This window comes from Crotalus tigris, unplaced genomic scaffold (genome assembly GCF_016545835.1).
Source record: "Crotalus tigris isolate CLP2741 ecotype Arizona unplaced genomic scaffold, ASM1654583v1 scf7180000018260.1040479, whole genome shotgun sequence".
Taxonomy (NCBI): Eukaryota; Metazoa; Chordata; class Lepidosauria; order Squamata; family Viperidae; genus Crotalus; species Crotalus tigris.
Window position 1 is genome coordinate 14,634 of NW_024096909.1, and position 20,153 is coordinate 34,786.

Sequence of the window (20,153 nt, forward strand, 5' to 3'; positions counted from 1 at the left end):
TTGCCCCATGTTGTTTGGAAAACCCATCTCTTGGGTCCTCTTCATATTTTTATGTTCCTTGTCGCTACTAGAATTGCTCTACATAGTAGATTACAAAACTAGCTATCTGATGATACTTTTCTTGAGACTGGGATTCTTTTACAATTAGATGTGCCTATCAGAATACCTTTTTTTTATTGAAAAGTTTTACAAAAGTTTACAACAAAACAACCCCAAACCCCCTCACCCCCTCCCCCTCCCACACTTCCGAGAGCTGAATACAGGGTTACAAATATGACAGTCATAATCTAAATAACATTAACCAACTATATAAAAATCAAATCCATAATACACTTTAACTCCCTTTTAACAAAAATAAACAAATTCTAAATAAGCATAATACATAAACAAATTAATATCCTAATTCTTAAACAATTCGATATAATAAAAATTCACTATAATAAACTATTGATGATGATAATAATAATAATGATAATAATAATAATAATAATAATAATAATAGTATTAATAATAATAATACTCATTATTCAAAAAGTAAATGAAACTTTTTATTCCCATATTTATTTTGAATATAGTCTATCCATCTTCTCCAAACCGAAATATATCTTTCTTGTGAATGGTCCTTCAAATAAGCAGAAATTTTCGCCATTTCTGCTAAATTAGACACCTTAAGAGTCCATTCTTCCATAGTGGGCAAAGAATCTTTCTTCCAATATTGCCGACCAATAATCTTGCAGCTGTTATAAGATTCAACATCAAATTAATTTCTTTAACATCACAATCTTCAATAACGCCTAACAGAAATAATTGTGGCGTAAACTTTATCTTTCTATCAGAATACCTTTTAACATATAAGGAGATCAGAACTCTTTCCTGCAATTGATGTTTTCTTATCTGTTGGCTTGACTCTAATATTAAAACACTGCAAACATCGAACCAAGTTGGCAGTACAGCTGGGGGAAAAAGTGGGGGAGAGGGAACAAACCAGATAACAGTTTCAAATAAATACAAGGCCTTATGATTTATTTATTATTTTGCAAAGCTTGTTTGACTATTAAAGGTGAGAGAAAAGTGGAGGTGACAGGGAGGAAGATTGGGCAACTCTCCTCCTTCTCCTCTGTTCTAATATTTTAAAAATCTGTTCCCCCGTCCCTGTTTTATCTATGAATAAGGAAAATATGACTTCCCCGTCCTATGTGGTCTCAACCTGAAGATGCTGAAGTGAAGCAAAACATTGAAAGACTGAGACTCACCCACTGGCTACTGTTTATGTGTACCGCGGCTTAAATTTTCTTCGTTGAAAACTAAATGATGTATTCCACCAGTCCCACATTTTAACCTTAGAATAAATCAGAGAAGCAGAGTTAGAATGAGACATACTGTTCATACAGGTAGTCCTCAACTTACAACCATTTTTAGGGACCATTCAAAGTTACAACAGCATTATAAAAAGCGGCTTATGACCGTTTTTCACACTTACAACCATTGCAGTATCCCCGTGGTCACATGATCAGAATTCAAGCACTTGGCAACTGGCGTGCATTTTTGATAGTCACAGTGTCCTGGGAGGTCATGTGATCCCCATTTGTAACCTTCCCAGATGGCTTCTGACAAGCAAAGTCAATAGGGGAAAGTCAGATTTGCTTAAGGACTGCACAATTTACTTAACAACTGCAGGGATTTGCTTAACAACTGTGACAAATGGGGCAAAACGCACTTAACTGCCTTTTTTAGCAATGGAAATTTTGGGCTCCATTGTGGTCGTAAGTCGAGGACTCCTTGCAGTCCAATTGCCGAAGGGCTGAACGATAACAGCATAACCCTATGAAAGTTTAAATTGTGTTCAGTGAGACTCCTTGTGAAAGTCTATAGACCTGATTTTTCATTCAGTGATAGTACAGAGATGTAGCTGTACCACAAACCTATGTAAGTTACAGACTGGCTTCTGTGATTGAATTAATGCTCCAATCATCCCTTACAAATTTGGTTCCTCAGGAAAAGGAGAATGATGCTGAAGGTTATCTGATTGCTCAAATAGAAAAATACAATCTGTCTGTCTAGGAAGTAGATTGAATCTCAATAGCTTTAGAGAGTTAAATTATTTGTCCTTCCTTCTAAGGTCCTGATCTAAATTGGATGTCACAGATCTGCTATCTGGAGTGGGAAGAAAGCTCCCACTTGTCTCAAGTATGTGTCAGAGTTTAAGATTTTAATTGTCCTCAGTTGTTAAGAGAAACAAGTAACCTGGGAAGTGAAGTGGACTTCTTTCTATTGTTACAAAGGGCAAGTCCTGTTTCTATTATTCCCTGCATTGATCTCCCTGGGCCGTCTTAGTTCACTGCTGTGAGAAAAAAAAATTCAGCAGCTGAGTAAGTATATTGATAAATGGGAGTACAACAGATTGTGAAATTGGCTGAGAAAATCTTTAAAACAGAAATGTAAACAATTCAGTAATTTATCACTTTGAGTAATTGTGTGTTTTATCTGTACGAGCAGAGCATTTCTATCCATTTGTTAATGTGCTTTACCCGTACAAGTCTGCCCAGTTACTCCAGGGCTGAAAATGGAAGGAAGACATTTATTATCTAAATTGTTCTCTCCTGCTCACCCAGGAGAGCTGGGATGACATTTAGGATCCTTTATACCTTATCCTCCCCTCTACGACTAACACTTTTGATAGAACTTCCATACTCACAGTTTCATAGTCTTGAAAATGAAAACTGAGACTGAAGCTCACATCTGATTTACCAGGTAATTGACAACACTCTCAAAGACCAGAGGATTCCACCTGAAACTACTTTTTCCCACATTAATACCTCTATCACTGTTCGTTTGTTTGTTTGTTTTTTACATATAATGACTAAAACTGATTGCCTGGATTTACCTGTTCGGCAGGGCCGTGGCGGCAAGGGAAGTATCTATGTCTGGGCCTCTGGAGATGGAGGAAGTTATGATGACTGTAATTGTGATGGCTATGCATCAAGCATGTGGACTATCTCCATCAATTCAGCTATTAATGATGGGCGGACAGCTTTATATGATGAAAGTTGTTCCTCAACTTTAGCTTCTACTTTTAGCAATGGGAGAAAGAGAAATCCTGAAGCTGGTGTGGTAGGTGGAACAATTATACAAATATATATATATATATATATATACCTTTGTACATTTTATTAGTTTGTCTTCATTCAGCTGATCCACTGAATGGAGGTGGCACAGCAGTTAGAGTGCAGTACTGCAGGCCACTTTAGCTGACTGTTCAGCAGGTCAGCGGTTCAAATCTCACCGGCTCAAGGTTGACTCAGCCTTCCATCCTTCTGGGGTAGGTAAAATGAGGACCCAGATTGTTGGGGGCAATGTAAATATATATATATACATTGCTTACTGGTGTACACCGCTTAGAGAGTGCTTGCACTTAAAGCGGTATATAAGTCTCATAAATAAATAATGGCTTCCCTAATATCTACCCAATAATTTTTGAAAATTCGAGGAAACAACACTAGATGAGAAAAATTCTATTTTACTGCTGTTTAATGAAAGAACTGAATAAAAGTCAGTTCTTTAATAAAAGTCTGGCTGAAAGGAGATTTACTTTTGGAGAGTCTCATTATTTAGTGAGAAGACAAACATGGAAAGGTCATGAATCCTTTATGAAAATCAAGCAAGCCAATCTTCATTTCTCTACTCAACAGATGGTTGGTGACATTTTAGTTATAATCTGAGGAATTATAACTTTAATTCTGTTTTGAATAAAGATTTTCAAGAATTTGCTTTTTTGTATTTTTGTACTTGAGAAAATGCACAAAGTTGGTATCAGATAGCAATTAATGTCAGTCTATATATGCAAATATATTTAGTACAATAGTTCAGTTTTAAAACTAAGCAAAACTAGATATGGGAATTAAATATGTACTTAGTAAAATGTTAACTAATTGTACAGATGTTATAACATTAAAAAGCATTTAATTGTAAACTTGGAAATCATCTGGCTGTAATGCATGTGAATAGTTGCTCACTATCTTAGGAAAAGGCATTTTAAGGAATTGCAAACAAATGCCCTCCTCACTGAATTGTCCAGCTTCACATTTAGTTTAAGAATTTGCACACAGGCCCTACTTTTGCATGTTCCAATTTCTTGCACAGCCTATTAGCCATATGTTGAAAAAAAACTATGGAAGAAAAAGTCTTCATAGAAGTCGGTCTTCGATTCTATCTGTAACAAACAATGTCGAGATAAGGATATCCTGATAAAGATATAGAAATACTGTTGCCAATTTCATGATTTCTTAGGTTTACCTAAGAAACTTATTCAAAAAGATTCATAACATATCACTCTGTAGTGATTATGTAATAAAAACAAACAAATGTACCACGTGATAAACAGGATCTGCTATTCTGGAATAGTCTATTTGTGTCCTATACCAGCACAAAATTTAGCCTTGCTTCTTTCTGGTGTCATCAGCATTTGAATAACACCAGATGCAGCCCTTCAGATAATGGAGAGTGACTTGTGGCCCTCAACCCTGAGAAAACTATCCAGTTCTAATCCTCATTTAAAAATCCTTGATGTTATAATGTGGTGAATTTTATCCATAATTCCCATGAATGGAATTCATTCACAGGAAGTTGCCATTAAGAGCAAGTTGGGAGACATGATATATGGCAATCCTCCTTTACCCAGCTTTATCCTAAAATACGTCTCCGAAAAATGTGCTCCAGAGCAAGGGAATCCAATCTTGGCAACTTTAAGACTTGTGGGCTTCAAACCCAATAATTCTCCAACTAGCAGGGAATTCTGGTAGTTGAAGTTCCACAAATCCTAAAGTTGCCAAGTTGGACACCTCTGCTCTAGAGTAATGTTTATCAGCCTTGGCAGCTTTAAGATGTGTGGACTTCCCATATTTTCCATGTGGGCTGGAGAATTCTGGGAGCTGAAATCCACACATCTAGAAGTTGCCAAGGTTGACAAACCCTGGAGCTGGAACTGACAGTGACCTGACAGTCTTGGAGGATGGCCTGGAGACAAGAAGCTGCAGAAGGCAAAAAGCAAGAAACTAAAAAAACAAAAGAAAATGAACCCTCAGGAAGAAGTGATTATTCTTTTTGACCTCTATTTATCTCTTTATACACCTTGAGGACTCAAGTATCACTTATCTAATTAAGTTTGTTGTACTTTGTTGCAGGCTACAACAGATCTATATGGCAACTGTACATTACGCCACTCAGGAACATCTGCAGCTGCCCCAGAGGCTGCGGGAGTGTTTGCTCTGGCCCTGGAAGCAAAGTGGGTGAAAGCAGCCATCTGTTTATTTTGTTATAAATGAAAATAACTCCACTCAATGGCTTGGTACCCAGCCTGCATGAACTGAACATCAATTGCTATCTAAAGCAGGCTGCACGTAGAAGCCTGTTTTATGTTTTTCAGAAAGAGTGCAAAGAGAAGAAGGATTTTATTTTTATTTTTTTTAAAAAAAAGATTTTAAAAGGATTTTAAACCATGCAGGTTGCTTCTATATCTCTTGATTTTCATGTATTGACAGAAGAATCTGAAACCACTTTCCATGCAATTTACTCCATTATAGCCTTTTTTTCTCCTGCACATATTCTTGAAACTCATCAAGAGGGCTTAATTTGTTGGAAAGCAGTTAGGTTAACTTTAGAGGAGGTACATGGAAGATGGCACTTATTCTTGAAGAGGCATTGATTTCTCTAATGCATTTTTAGCACAATGGTCTCTTAAAGATCTCTCTCCTCCCATTCCATCCCACCATGACTTAGTTATTTCCACCTTGATTGCTTTTAGTTGTGTATATTTTCTTAATACACTGTATGGCTTTCTACAGTCTTCTAGCACACTTATTGAATATGTAGGGAATTGTGCCTCTGTGGTTGAGGTCTGAAAAATCAGCTGTCAAAGTATTCTAAGAATAGGGCAGAACATTTCTCAGATAGTTTGATTCAAGCAAAATCTACTACAGTCTCGGTCTGTCTGCCTGCCTGCCTGCCTGTCTGTCTGCCTGCCTGCCTGCCTGCCTGCCTGCCTGCCTGCCTATCTGCCTATCTATCTATCTATCTATCTATCTATCTATCTATCTATCTATCTATCTATCTATCTATCTATCTATCTATCTATCGTCTAACTTCTACCATCTTCTGTCCCATGTCTATCTACAATATATATCTGTATCTATCTCTGTCTATCTAAAACTTCTATTTTCTCTTCATTGTCATCTGCAGGGAGCGTGTCAACATCTGCAAGATTATGTCATAATCCAAGACTTGTCATGCATACAAAAGGGGCAGGACTTAAATAATGGCATTATACTCATTTTGTGAATTTTCTTCCCCCATCCCAGGCAGAAGCACCTGCTTATATAGTACTGCTATTATTTATCCACAGAACCATGCATTTTAAAAAGTGTATTGTTTTTATTGCAGAGTACTTTATCTTTGATTGTTAAATCAGAATGTGTTCACCATAAGACATTGTTAGAGCTTTCAAGGTAGTGAGAGGAAGACAGATGAATGAAATGACCCTCTAGACATTCAAATATATTTGAATGCAATTTTCATATTGTTTGGTTTTGCCAAGATAGGGTTGATCATAATGCAGATCTTTCTTTGAAAAACACAGCTCTGAGAAAGTCCAAAATGAATCTTTGTTAGGACCAGCTATTGAAAGGCAACTGTTAAAGTATTAAGCAAAGAGCAAATCAAAGGAGAAGGGTAGCCTGATGTGGATAACAATGGTGGTAATACTGGTGGAAGAGAGATGCTGCAGACAACATTTTCAAAAAAATCTAGTTTGCACATTCTGCACATCTTAAAATGAAGGGCAAGTGTATGAATGGAAGAATTTGCCCTCTCCTTATGATGATTCTTTGAGCTTTAAAAATGAATCCTTTCTATCTTTAAAAGTTTTGCTTATACAGTATATGCCTAGCAACTGTCTGATATTTATAATTGTCTTTGTCAAAGTAGATTTTCTAAAGTTGTCATCTCTCTCTATTTTTCTCTCTGGCAGTGTGGATCTGACTTGGAGGGACTTGCAACATTTGACTGTGCTCACATCCAAAAGGAACCAGCTTCATGATGAAGTTCACAAGTGGAGAAGAAATGGAGTTGGCCTTGAATTCAACCACTTGTTTGGCTATGGGGTCCTAGATGCTGGGGCAATGGTTACAATGGCTAAAGACTGGAAGACAGTTCCAGAGAGATTTCATTGTGTAGGTGGATCAGTCCAAGAGCCTCAGTAAGTAACAATAAACATATGGGTCTTAGAACTTTGCATAGATCTTTTGCTGTGCTTTCGTTTCATCCTGTAGCTGGGAAGAAATCACACTGACATAAATTACATTGCCCCATAGGAATAAGACTATGCTGTGCTTTGAGAGCAAGTGTTTGGTGGTTTTCTCTGGATGAAATTTAAACATCAACTGTTAGAAAAGCTAAAACCAATTATATTACAGAATGTCTTCTGACGTGATATTTCAGCCAATCCCTCCCTTCTTTCCTTTTGCCCCTCAAAGGATCATCTACCTGTCAGCCCATTGGCAGCAAAAAATTACAGCTTTCTTAGTTGTAGTGAAGATGCTGGCTGAATTTGGGTAGTCCGGATACAGTTGTTGAATGAACACTTTAAACCAAAATTCAGGAAAGGTGTTCTGTATAAGAGAGAAAACTCACCAGCTATGGGGTAATCTCAGATCGACATATTTTTTCCAACACAATTATTGACCTGGTAGACTATCAATCTATCAATCTATTAGCCATTAAGATTCAACATCAAGTTAGAATGTTTGTCTCTCCTGGATGCCCTTTAGTGGTCGCCTGGATTTATGTAGTTGAGACAGATGACTATGGTTGAAAAGCTGCAGTTTGAAACATTACTACACAGATGTTTGTGTCAAATCACAGCATACATAGTTTGTTACATTATCTTCTTCAAAAGGTGTTTCTGTGTGGGTGATCTTCTGAACTAGTCCTTGCATTTTTCTTGGCAAGGTTTTTCAGACGTGGCTTACCACTGCCCCCTTTTTAGGACTGAGAGTGACTGGCCCAAAGTCCCCCAGCTAGCTTTGAGCCTAAGGTGGGACTAGAACTGCTGATTTCCCAGTTTCTAGCCTGATGCCTTAACCACTGCACCAAACTGAGTCTTCAAAAGGTAGCGGAGGAAAAATGTATATGTCGAAGCCATACATGTGCCAAGTGACATTATGTGGCAGATTAAGCCTTTTAAAACAAGATTCAATAAAGAGAAGAAGGGAGGAGTCAGCTCAGCCGGTGCTAGAAGCCCAAGAGCCAAGTCCTTCAGTTGCATGTGTTAGGCTGAAGAGGGGCTAATCAATTTCAGATTCTCCAGTTTCTAGGTCCATCTCTTAAAAAAAAAAAAAAGACAGAAAAAAGGAAGCAATGTAGTAGTCAGTTTCTTGTCTGACTTGCAGCCAAACCAGCACTGCAGGATTGGTGACAAACCCCCACACTGAAGAGAATGGGGCAGACCTGTCGGGCTATAACCAAGCAAATCATAGCCCTCAATTGTGTCATTTAAGCCTCCTTCTCCATGTGCCACAGATTGTCTGGATGAGAGATCTTTCATTTTCCCAGAAAAAGCATTAATTTCATGCCAAAACACTTTGACCCAGCTTCAGTCTGCCTCAGCTGTGGGCTGTCTATAAGAGGAAGGTTTGATCCACAGTAAACATCTGTACTGATGAGTCTTTAATCCAATTTAAACTTACAAAACTGTTTCCTCACTTCAATGGATTAGTTATCCTTCACTAATTTCCCACACGTAGGAATAAAGAACAGGGTTATTCAATATGATTCAGATTACCCATTCTTATTTAGAAGGAGAAAATTGGAGTATTAAAGCCAGTTTGGCAATTACATGGCATTTTCCTTTGGATATAAAGCCAATATGATTGGCTGAACCAAAAAGTGTCAAGAAATGCTTTCTGAAAAAGAGCTTGGTGCTACATTCCACACTTTTAATAGCAGAAAATAGATTTCATGAAAAATTACCAGGTAGGAATTCTCAAAGCACTATACCAAGCAGCTTTCTATGTGTATTTCAATATGCAAGACCCATGGGAAATAAAAAGGGCATGCTTTTTCCATCAGGGAAACCCAATTATTATTTTGCTTGTCTTCATTTACACCTTCCAAAAAATCAGAAAATAGTTCTTCCTCCTCACCCAAAAACTGATGATAGAAAGTAGGAAAGCTGTAGTCCTTGCATTGTATTAGCTGGAATGTAGCAGAATCTGAATGTCTTAATGTCCTTTCCAATAAATCTTCTTTCACATTGGATCATAATCTATGATGCTTTGCCCAGTCTTTTTCCCGGTGTTGGTAAAAACAACAGCAGCAACAAACGAGCATCATTTCTGTCAATATTCCTTTGTTGCGACTAAGACGTTGAAAGCACAGTATTATAGTCATCTCTGAAGTTCAGTTTTTCAGGATGTCTTCCTGGTCAAGTATGGCTCAGGTAGAAAATAGCATACCTGAATCACAGCTGGAAAATATAGGCACAATATGCATTTGTATCCAGCTGGGAGTAAGAATAGGATGACAACATTCACTTTTACACTCAGTGATGTGGCTATATTGGTAATGGGTCAAGCAGAAAGTTTGGATCTGCCCAAGATGCTCTTTGTAGGAATGCTCATTACAAACTTACATAACAAATAGAATACTATAAACCAGTTATGACCTGAAAAGGCAAGCACATAATTTCATGATCCCACAAAGCTGTAAAAACATGGTTTTGTCAGAGGGCCTGGAGATCACAAATGGAGACAGCCAGTCGAATGGCTGATTTGATTGTGCTGTTGATGCCAACAGAGATGAGAAGTGGTTTTTCTTCTGAGTTTTATTATATGATGATTTTTTAATGTTGTAAGCTACCTATGTGTGAGTTTGGATAGTTACATAAATGTGTATGTAAAAATAAATCACCTATTAATTATCTTGATTCAGTCTTTCTGTATTTGCATTCTAAGTCTTAATCTGCACTTTCTGATTGATAGTACTATGGAAAACATGGTATTCAGCATTGCTTTTCTTTACAAATCCTAGGAAAATACCATCTGGTGGCAAGTTGGTTCTGACACTTTCGACAAATGCCTGTGAGGGCAAAGAGAACTTTGTCCGTTACCTTGAACATGTTCAAGCAGTTATCACAGTGAACTCTACGAGAAGAGGGGATTTAAATATCAACATGACCTCACCAATGGGGACAAAATCCATCTTGCTGAGTCGGCGGCCAAGGGATGATGACTCCAAAGTGGGCTTTGACAAGTGGCCTTTCATGACTACACATTCTTGGGGAGAAGACCCCAGAGGTACTTGGGTTCTCGAAGTTGGGTTTGTTGGGATCTTTCCCCAAAAGGGAGTCCTGAAAGAATGGACATTAATGCTACATGGAACTCAAAGTGCACCCTACATAGACCAAATAGTGAAAGATTACCAGTCTAAACTGGCCATGTCCAAGAAGGAAGAGTTGGAAGAAGAATTAGATGAAGCAGTAGAGAGAAGTCTCAAAAGTATATTAAACAAGAATTAGCACTGCTTTGCATGCCAAATGGCTAGATTTCCCCTTTGTCCTTTCCTGTATGTTCCCATTAGGCATATATCATTCATTGTCTCTTAATCACTATCCCAACCTTTTCATTCTACAATGGTGCATTGTCTAATTTAACTGCAGTGGAAATTTCTGAATTCTGAGCCACAAATATATGATTACATACCAATCACTTTGTAAGAGTGTATGGCTGTAACTATTTTCATTTGAAGACAAATTATTTTGGGGGGGGGGGTATTTTATTTTGTTTTGCTATATCTGACCTCATGCAACAACCAACTAGAAAAGTTGCAGTCACATTTCTTTTTATATTTTTATGGCAGATACATAACGTACAATTCTATTTTAAATTTATGAAGAGGGCTTGCTGATGTAGACTTGCTGAAATACTGCCAGTTATTTAAAAAAAGGGGGGGGAATGAATGTTAAAATTTGGGGCTCTAAATTATATTTTATTTATGTGTCCATGAATTGCTTTGAAATTAAACAAAAGTAGCTGCAAAATCTTGCATCATTCTCCTGTTGAAAATCTTTCTCACTGCTGGCTACTATTGGCCTTTGAAAAGTCTACATTCACTAACCAATATCTTCACCAGCATGTAGCAGTAAGAGAGAGGGTTTTCTTGGCAAGAAACTGGTGCATCTGTTTATTTTATTTATTTATTTATTTTGTTTGCTGCCACTGTTTATGTAGGGGGTTTTTTTCCTTAAAAAGAAACCCCTTTCATTCCCAAAAACTTAACAAAATATTAAGCACAGGTTTTTTTTTTTTTAAAAAAAGTATAAAATACAGTTTGGTCCTAAGATCAGTTCAAGCACATTCACAAAACCAATAAAATAAGAATCATAGCTTGTCAATAGTTATAGAATACTGACTCTATTATGCATTATCACAAACTGCAAGCCTGTAGTATCCTAGAACTAAGCCCACTGAATTCAGTGGAAGTTCCTTTTCACTATGTAAGAATGAAATTGCCTTGAAATAAATAGATGGGAAATAAAGTCTACGGGAAAGCTGGTTTTCTGAGCTATAATGTCTACCCAGGTTCACACCCACACCTTCAAGCTATTTTAGGCCGCAAAAAGTCACCAATCAGTATCAGAAGTGGAAGTATTGATATCAGTAATAAGCGCCTCCCTTTGCTTTATTATAGTTCTTCTGCAGACCAGTCTGTACAAATAATTCCCAGTTTGTATAGCACATTCTGAGAACTGAATGTGTTGCTTGCTAAATAATTTCCTAAAGAGCAGGGAGATGTGTCCTTTTTGGAAGATACATCAGAATGAAACACTAGTAGAGTTTCTGCTACATTCATAATCCCCACATGAGCTATAGTGTGGCTGTTCTTCTGAGGTCTTGAATTCTAAGTTAGAAGTGATAATTGTGTCCATGGCTGCCAGCTCATAGTCCTGCTTAGATTACTTTTCTGATGTCCTGCACATGAACAGATGTAAGATTAAAAGATAGATCAGGCAAGCTAAACTGATCCCAGTTTGCAAAAATCATGAAGTAGGAAAACAGTGCAGTGACAGAGGTAGTGACTCTGGTGGGATCCCCACTAGTGATGAGAAGCATATTCTAGTGATCAATTGCTGTTGATGAAGCAAAATATACCCTCTCATTATTATTGTTATTTCAGCACAACAATAGTTGGATAAGATGCATGTGTATTTGAGGATCCAACCTTTCTCTTTCCAAAGGCAAGGAATGATTAAGTTGATTGGGGAAAGAAATAAGCATCTGCCCACTTCTCATCTTTTCTCATCTCTGTCCTCCCACCTAAAAGAGCTTTGACCAGATACACCAACCTTCTGTTTATGATCATGAAAGTTGCCCTGTTGGATTCCACAGGAATGAGACCCATTTTACATTAAACACATGAAAGGGACATGCATAAAAACCTGCCTGGCAAAATTTTGAGGAGAAAATACTCACAAATGAATCAATATCCATCTTTCTCCTCACTCCTCACTACTCAATAATATTCCCACAGTGAGGAGAAATGATGGGTAGGACAGTTTACTTCTTCTTTGCAGTGTCTGGGGGGAGGATGTTGCTGAAGCTCTTCTGTTCCATAGAAATTCCAGAGTGCAGAAATCACAATGGTGTCTGCAGTTCAGTGTAAATAGAGTTTGATGCCAAGGAGGTAGTGTTAGCTATTCCTTGCCTGCATTCAGATTGGAGTATAGCACCACAATGTCACTGAACACTTCTGAGAATCTTCATTCAGTGTAGATATTGCAAGAGATTGGATGGGGAAAGATTTCTTATGTGAAAAGTTGGACAACGTGAAATGAGAGCAGAAGCAAGCACAATTTGTTGCTCACATTAATGGCTTCAAAACCCAGCAAGTAATGTTGTTTTACCCTTTCCTTGATGCTTTCATACTGGGCTTTGGATTCTTAGCAGCATCCCAATTTTTTTGCTTCTGCTAGCATTCTGCATGCAAATAATGACTCTAATGAAATGTGGAATAATTAGTGTCTAATGTTCAATGCAAAATGATTAGGGCACACATGATTTGTGCAATTTTTCATACAAATTTATGGGCTGCAATAATGTTTGAAACGTCTCTCATGCTTCTTCATGGTTTTCCAGTCTATCTTTTTAATGGGTATTATTTGCAAAGTTAAAACCTCAAGCATTTCTATTACAAACCTGGCTATTCTGAAGTGGGTTTTGGAAATTTATAAATTTAAGACATGGTTAATGAAGCCTCAGAACCAAAATTAGTCTGGAAATATATATGTAGATCTATCCCTTGAGTTCCCAGATACAAGAATCAGTGAACAATATGAACACCAATACTTCAAATTAAAAACTAAAATAAATCCAATCATTCAAAAAGAAAAAAGGAATAAAAGCTGTACAATATAGAAGAGAAATATAAGTAATAATACAGAACTAGAATAGTTAGCGGTACAAAAATAAAGCAAGCAGTGAACCAATCTCATTTCTCTTGAGTTTTGCAACTAAAAGACTTTCCTTTTTCTATTCACTGATTAGTATCTCAGGTGGCCCAAAAAAACTCAGTATGCAGGTTTGTAGACCAAAGCCAGCACCTTGATATAATCAATCCTACAAAGGCACTCCAATATATACAGTAGGTGTGTAGAAGCCATGTTTTTCACCAGCTCAAGTTCCAAAACATTTCATTGGCAATTTTCTGTTAAGTATGTAATAATAATCTAAATAAAGTAACTAAAGCATGAAGCAGCCAGATTTTCATTCTTCAAAGAAAAGAACTACTGGTTTATTACTAAAACTGGGCACAGATTGTCCTAGCCCTTTTATTTCTTGATTCTGCAAGAGCAACTTGGGACCCCCAGATTAAGTACCTTATATTTTTTGAAATAATGCCACTTACTCCATAAAATATTATATTCTCAATTCTATATCAGTTTATTGGCTGATTAATGTCTCTGACTTTCCACTCTCCAGCAACATTTAGGATCTTCATGGAATCCTAAAGCGTATGTTTCTTATTACATGTCTCTGGTACAATTCCAATTTTTTTTAATCAGGATAATTATGAGGGACATTACTTAAAATTTAGTTTGAAAATGGAAGACATTGGCTATACAAAGTTGAGCTTTTTGAGAGTTAACTCATTCTGTCTCTTAAGGAAATAGATGCTTAAATATTTCTCAACAAGTCGATACAACTTGAAAGAGTATAATTTTGTCAGGGATAAGATCACATTGCACCATTATTTCTTTTTTTTATTAAACCATTCCTTGATTAACTTCATCAATTGTATCATTCCATCACCTTATTCTTTTTGTCTTTCTGCCTTTGGGCTCAGAAGGCTTATGGCTGTGGTGGCGAACCTATGGCACAAGTGTCACAGGTGGCACGCAGAGCCCTCTCTGTGGGCACGCACGCCATTGCCCCAGTCCTAGGCCTTCAGCTGGGTTTTATAAAACCTTTTCGCTTTAGGCCTCTGCCGCCATGTGCAAAAAAAAGGTTCAATCAATCAATCAATTTCAACTTCTCACGGGAAAAAAAAAGATCTCGCAAAGTTGGAATTGACTGATTGAACTTTTTAGTCCCACCCAGTCTGCTGTTACCACCACAGCCATGTCCACCCAATTGGCCACAGCCACCCAATGGGCCACGCCCACCCGGCACCCGATGATACATAAATGGGTTTTGGGTTGCAGTTTGGGCACTCGGTCTCTAAAAGGTTTGCCAACACTGGCCTATGGGATGCTTCCAGAGGAAAATCTATTTTTTCTTTAAGAAAAGCAATGCTATATAAAACTCTGAACAGAAAGGTAAAAAGTATAAGACAAACAAATTAGAATAAATTGGGTTTATGGCAACTAATACTCAATACTTCATTTGTTTAGAGTTGAGAAAGAGAAATGAAAGAGATAGAGACAGAAACAACTGATACTGCACAGCTTCTTTGATTTAGCTTCTGAAATCTCAAGTAAGAAGAATTTCAAATTTCAGCTCTGAGAAAGCCTCTGCTATTTGACACTTTTCAGCCCCCTTCTTTCTTAACTTAACACTGTGTTACATTGGCAGCATCAACTGCCAATGTAATTTTCCTTTATTTCCTGCTTAATTTGAATAAATAGGAGTGCTCATTCTTTAATAACTCTTCAAATTATATTTTCTAATTCTTGGGATTATATTTCAAGGGTTATATTTTCTGCCTGTGAATGACCGATCTATCTTATTATTTCCAATACTAAATCATACTTACAGCATCACCCTTCATTTGCTCCCTTCGCCTTGCCTCGTGTCATTTTATTTATTTATAACACAAACAATTTATTCTAATTTGTTTGCCTTATACAATTTTTACCTTGCAGGTTCATTGCAGGCACCAGGTTGTCTGTCACTGAAGTAGAAAATGTTGAACTGACTCAAAATGCTACATTTGAGCTTCCCAAAGTATCTCCCTAATCAGACCTAGAAAATCTACTAAATTTCAACAAGTGATCCAGAGTAGAGAGGAATTATGTTATATAAACTATTATAGCACAAAACAGAGCCCCCCCCTTTACATCTATTTACTCTAGTAATAGAGTTCACTGCAGGGGCCTTCACAGTAAAATGTTAATTATTAATTTCCTACAAAACAGAAGATAAAACTAAGGTTAAAGTGCTTGCCAGATGGCTGACTAGACACAGGTAGCAAATTAATGGACAGATGATAAAGCAAGTGGAATCTTCTACTGGAATATCTGGAAGTGATTTTCGTGCCTCAAGATCATGGCATGTGCAGCTGTCATATGTACGGAATAATGCTCAGAATGCTTCCTTTGCCATCTTCAGATTTTATTGCAGAGCCAGGCCTCTGAATCTATGTCCCTTCAATGTTAACAGTTTCTAGTACCAAAGTTTTATGTACCTTGGAGTATGGAGTACAGACTCATGAGTATCTCAACTTTCCCTATGGGAAGCCACAGGCTATCCAAACTAGTTAATACTCTTTGCTGCTCCAAAATGTGACTCTTTGCTTGGAAGCAGAAGAAATACAGTTTGCTATTTTACTCTTTTTGCCAGGAAATTTAGCCACACTTGACTTCACTTGAAACTTTTAGATCTAAAATTTAAAATCTTAGAACTTCTTGGATTTAGCAATAAAGGGACATTAAAACAATGGATTTTGGATGTAGATTGGGCGAGAAATTGGGAGTATCAGGCTAATCAATCATTTGAAGCAATGTTTCTCAAACTTGGCAACTTTAAAATATGTGGACTTCAGCTCCCAAAATTCCCCAGCCAGCCATGGCTGGCTGGGGAATTTTGGGAGCTGAAGTCCACATTTCTTAAAGCTGCTAAAGTTGAGAAACACTGTTTTTAAAGCATTTCAAAAACCTTGTTTTTGCTGTTTTTAGCTCTGTACTCCAGCTTCCTGGCTCCAGCTTCCAAACTTTACTCTCTGAGGAGTCCTTGGTGTTCTCTGAGCTTGGCTGCTTTCTTGCAAACTAGCTAACATAATCAGTGCTAGTAGTACTACTAGTTTGGGTCATGAAATATCCATCAGAAAGCAAGCAATCTCAGAGAGCACCAAGGACTCCTCATTTCAACCTTGAGCTACAAATGTTCTCCTTTATTGGTACTTTACTCTCTAGAGCAGTGGTTCTCAACCTTTTTAATGCCGCGTCCCCCAACCGGTCGTAAGTCGAGGACTACTCAACCGGTCGTAAGTTGAGGACTACTTAACTGGTGCAGCACCGTTTGCAGAATGGGACTTTTGGCGGGCTCAGCAGAGCAGAGACAGCCTGGACAATTCCTATTGGCTTGTTTTTTATTGAAATTTTTATAAACATTTTACAATAAAATCCCTCCCCACCTCTTTCCTTCCCCCCTCCCATTAACCCTCCCCCCCTTCCCAGAGCTGAGTACAGAACTAAAAACAGCAAAAAAACATAAAAAAATTAAATAAACATCAATCAATTATACATAAATCCTGAAAAATTTTAGAACCCCTTTTGAAAGCCAATAGAATTAGACTCTATTCAAGAGAGTCTATTCTATTGGCTTTCAAAAGCCAAGAGAATAAAAGGGAGTAGCACAGCTAAGGAAAAGGGGGAAAAATGGCGGACTGCGTTGTTTGGCAACCCCCATGAAATGGTTGTTTGACCCCAAATGGGGTCCCGACCCACAGGTTGAGAACCATTGCTCTAGAGCCCCAGGAATTAAGAAGATTCTTATTGCCAAATTTGCAGAGAGTACCAGTGAAAAAGACCACATCTGCTTTTATGGTTTGGATCAGGCAAAGACTTTACTGACTTCTTTCTACATTGCTCTTATTACAATGGCAGTGGGTTGATTCTGATTGTCCCTTTACTATCTGAGCTCCCAGGGTCCACGGGCGCCTTTTATGTAGTTTATCTATTAACCAGTAGAACTATTAATCACACATATAGGGGTTGCTTGCTTTTGTGCTACTGGTTTGCATCCCTCAAAGGTTAATGATTGCTTGGCGCTGAATGCAGGCACTGGGTCACCATGGTTCTTATCTCTTTTATTTTTAGTTCAATTTTTTTATTTATATTCTTCCTATTTTCTTTCTCTTTTTAAAGAATGGATTGTGTTTACTCTCCATAGTGCTGGTCTTGTGATGGTAATAAAATGAGAATCTGTTTCAATTATTTCATGATTTATTTGCACTTGTGCCTTGTGGTACTGGGCACAGTCAAAGATAGATTTCCCTTTCAAAGTGAAAACTAATTGTATGCATTTTTCAACTGAACATCTACTTTTCTTTGTTCATTTGCAATAAGTGATTATTTGAGGATAACTGTTACAGTCACTACGTTGCATCTTTCAAACCTCCCAGTATGGTTTTAATTTATGAAACTTCAATGCTGGACATCAGAGAGGCATGACTAGTTACATGGTTGAACATGTTTACATGAACAACTTGTAAACAATTAAGATGCACAATAGACAAATTTGAACTTTATTGATCAAATCAAACATGGAACTTAAATGTGTATTTTGATAATATGTAAACCATGCAAATTAATGCAGACAATTTTTTTTTCATAACCTAAAGCTCCATATACATAGTAGCTCCTTATTTTTTTGTGATGGGCAATGTCCATAATGTGCAGAAATGGATAATAAAATAAAAAATAAAATAAAAAAATAAAAAAATAAAATAAAATAAAAATAAAATAATAAAATAAAATAATAATGCAGGGTCTGGGACTGTAGGGATCCTGTGAGTGGCGAGACTTGCAGGAAAATAGAAACCTTTGCATATTGTCAAACTGGTTCTGGATTATTATTATTTTTGGTTTGCTGTTATGAATGGAAATTGGTACACCTTTTTAAACCTATGAATGTAAAATAGAGTTAAAGAATATATTGGGGCTTGTTCTATTCTCAGACTTTTGCATGAATGTGAGTGTTGTAATAACCAAAGGAGAAGGATTTTAATAACCAAATCCTTCTGAGATCAGCAGGAAAATTCTCAGCCACAATTGAGCACACTTTAAATTCAGAGACTTCCATTTCCTTTGATGAGAAAAGCACATCAACCATATGCATCAGCATTTGTGGGTATTTTTGCATGAAAACACTTTTATAGAGGAAAACAAGAGAAAACCTTTGTGTAAACAAGTTGCACGGCCATAAATTTTCCCTAAAACTAATTAAAAACAGACTTCCTTTGAATCACATTGTTTTTGTTTAAATCATAATTTCTTAAAACTTAATGAGCATACAGTATGAACATGCATATCTGAAAGTAGAATTTGCTTCTACTGTGATGACCATCAACTCTATTCTAGTCCTGCAAGAAATAATTGCTCCATTGGAAATGAATATCCCTATTGGCATAACACATTTTCATCACATTCAGAAAGGAACTGAATAGTGTAAGCATCGCAGCTATCCTTCCTTGCTGGTTCAGATCATCTATACTTACTTATGTAACTATTTAAACCTTTGAAATTTAAACATTTAAACCTTTTCTATACTATATGGAATGTGTAATAGTAGCATACTGGCATATCATATGTTATATATTTATATAGGCACATCCTATTGTAAATAAGAGTAAGAATTTATTGAACATATGCATACATATGTATGTACTGTATGTATGCATTTCTAATCGATATGCATAGCTCATGCAAATTTATTTATTGTGAAAGCAAAGATCACAATAATGTCTCAGAAAGCCTTCTAAATGGTAATGGAGGGTCGCATTGAATTATATATTGAGATGCCATTGAAGTGATGTAAGTTTTCCATTTGAACATTAAAAGTCTTATATTGTAGCAAAATAACTAAATGGGTGTATATATTTTCATAATCCCAATGGAAAAGCAATTCTAAGGAGCAATGGCATATTTTGATATTAATAGAATTATTATGTAGATAGATTCAATTTGTAGGACTTTATTGTATGCATCAGAATACAGTTATGAGTCCTTTTTGTGATACTGCTGATGCAAAATAATGTTTATTTATCATAACTGGTTTTTTTTTAAAAAAAGTGGGAGTCATGGGATAAATTGTGTACAGGCAATGAACTATGAAGCCTTGTGCTAATGTTTTATAATATGAGTAAAAATAAAGAGATGTTGTAAAGCAATAGATCCCAGTACAATTGCTTATCAGTAGTATGTGACAGTGTAGTCTTTACATTTAGATAAAAAAAAAATAGAGCAGAATATGCTGGTATGATTGTTTAAGAGGTTAGGCAAAGGAAACTTGCACTTTCTCAGAAAGGAAATCTGTCTTTTTTTATATTTAGACTAAATATAATCTAAGAACAAATGAAATGAGAAGCTGAAATCCCAAAACCTCATCAAAATATCCACTGAAACCGACATCTGAAATTAGTTTGTTATAGGAATAGGCTATTTTATGTATTAACTAATATGTTTATACATGGACCTTTACAAACTCTTTTCTGGGGCAATCTAAAAACTGTACAGTGAAATATCTACATTTTAGAACTGCATAAAACCAATAAAGCTAGTTATGTGAAAGGACTGGATTACTTTGCACTAAAACTTAGTAAGGTGGACATCAGGAGAACTTCTACAGCAGGGGTGTCAAACGTGTAATGTCACATGACGTGTTGCG

The 20,153-nt window shown here is 36.7% G+C and overlaps 1 protein-coding gene across 1 annotated transcript; it reads left to right on the forward strand.

Annotated features, from left to right (window-relative positions):
• Positions 1 to 1,728: 1,728 nt before the first annotated feature.
• On the forward strand, positions 1,729 to 11,089 carry LOC120310661 (neuroendocrine convertase 2). Its single transcript, XM_039349309.1, has 4 exons — positions 1,729 to 3,111; positions 5,181 to 5,281; positions 7,022 to 7,249; positions 10,081 to 11,089. Exons 1-4 carry the CDS (start codon positions 2,857 to 2,859, stop codon positions 10,565 to 10,567), a joined length of 1,071 nt encoding a protein of 356 aa, XP_039205243.1. The 5' UTR covers positions 1,729 to 2,856; the 3' UTR covers positions 10,568 to 11,089.
• The last annotated feature ends 9,064 nt before the right edge of the window (positions 11,090 to 20,153 follow it).

Coding starts and splice junctions, on each gene's coding strand:
- LOC120310661 (XM_039349309.1), top strand. CDS start 2,857: ATGACTAAAACTGATTGCCTGGATTTACCTGTTCGGCAGGGCCGTGGC. Junction 3,112..5,180: donor GAAATCCTGAAGCTGGTGTG/GTAGGTGGAACA, acceptor ACTTTGTTGCAG/GCTACAACAGATCTATATGG. Junction 5,282..7,021: donor GCTCTGGCCCTGGAAGCAAA/GTGGGTGAAAGC, acceptor TCTCTCTGGCAG/TGTGGATCTGACTTGGAGGG.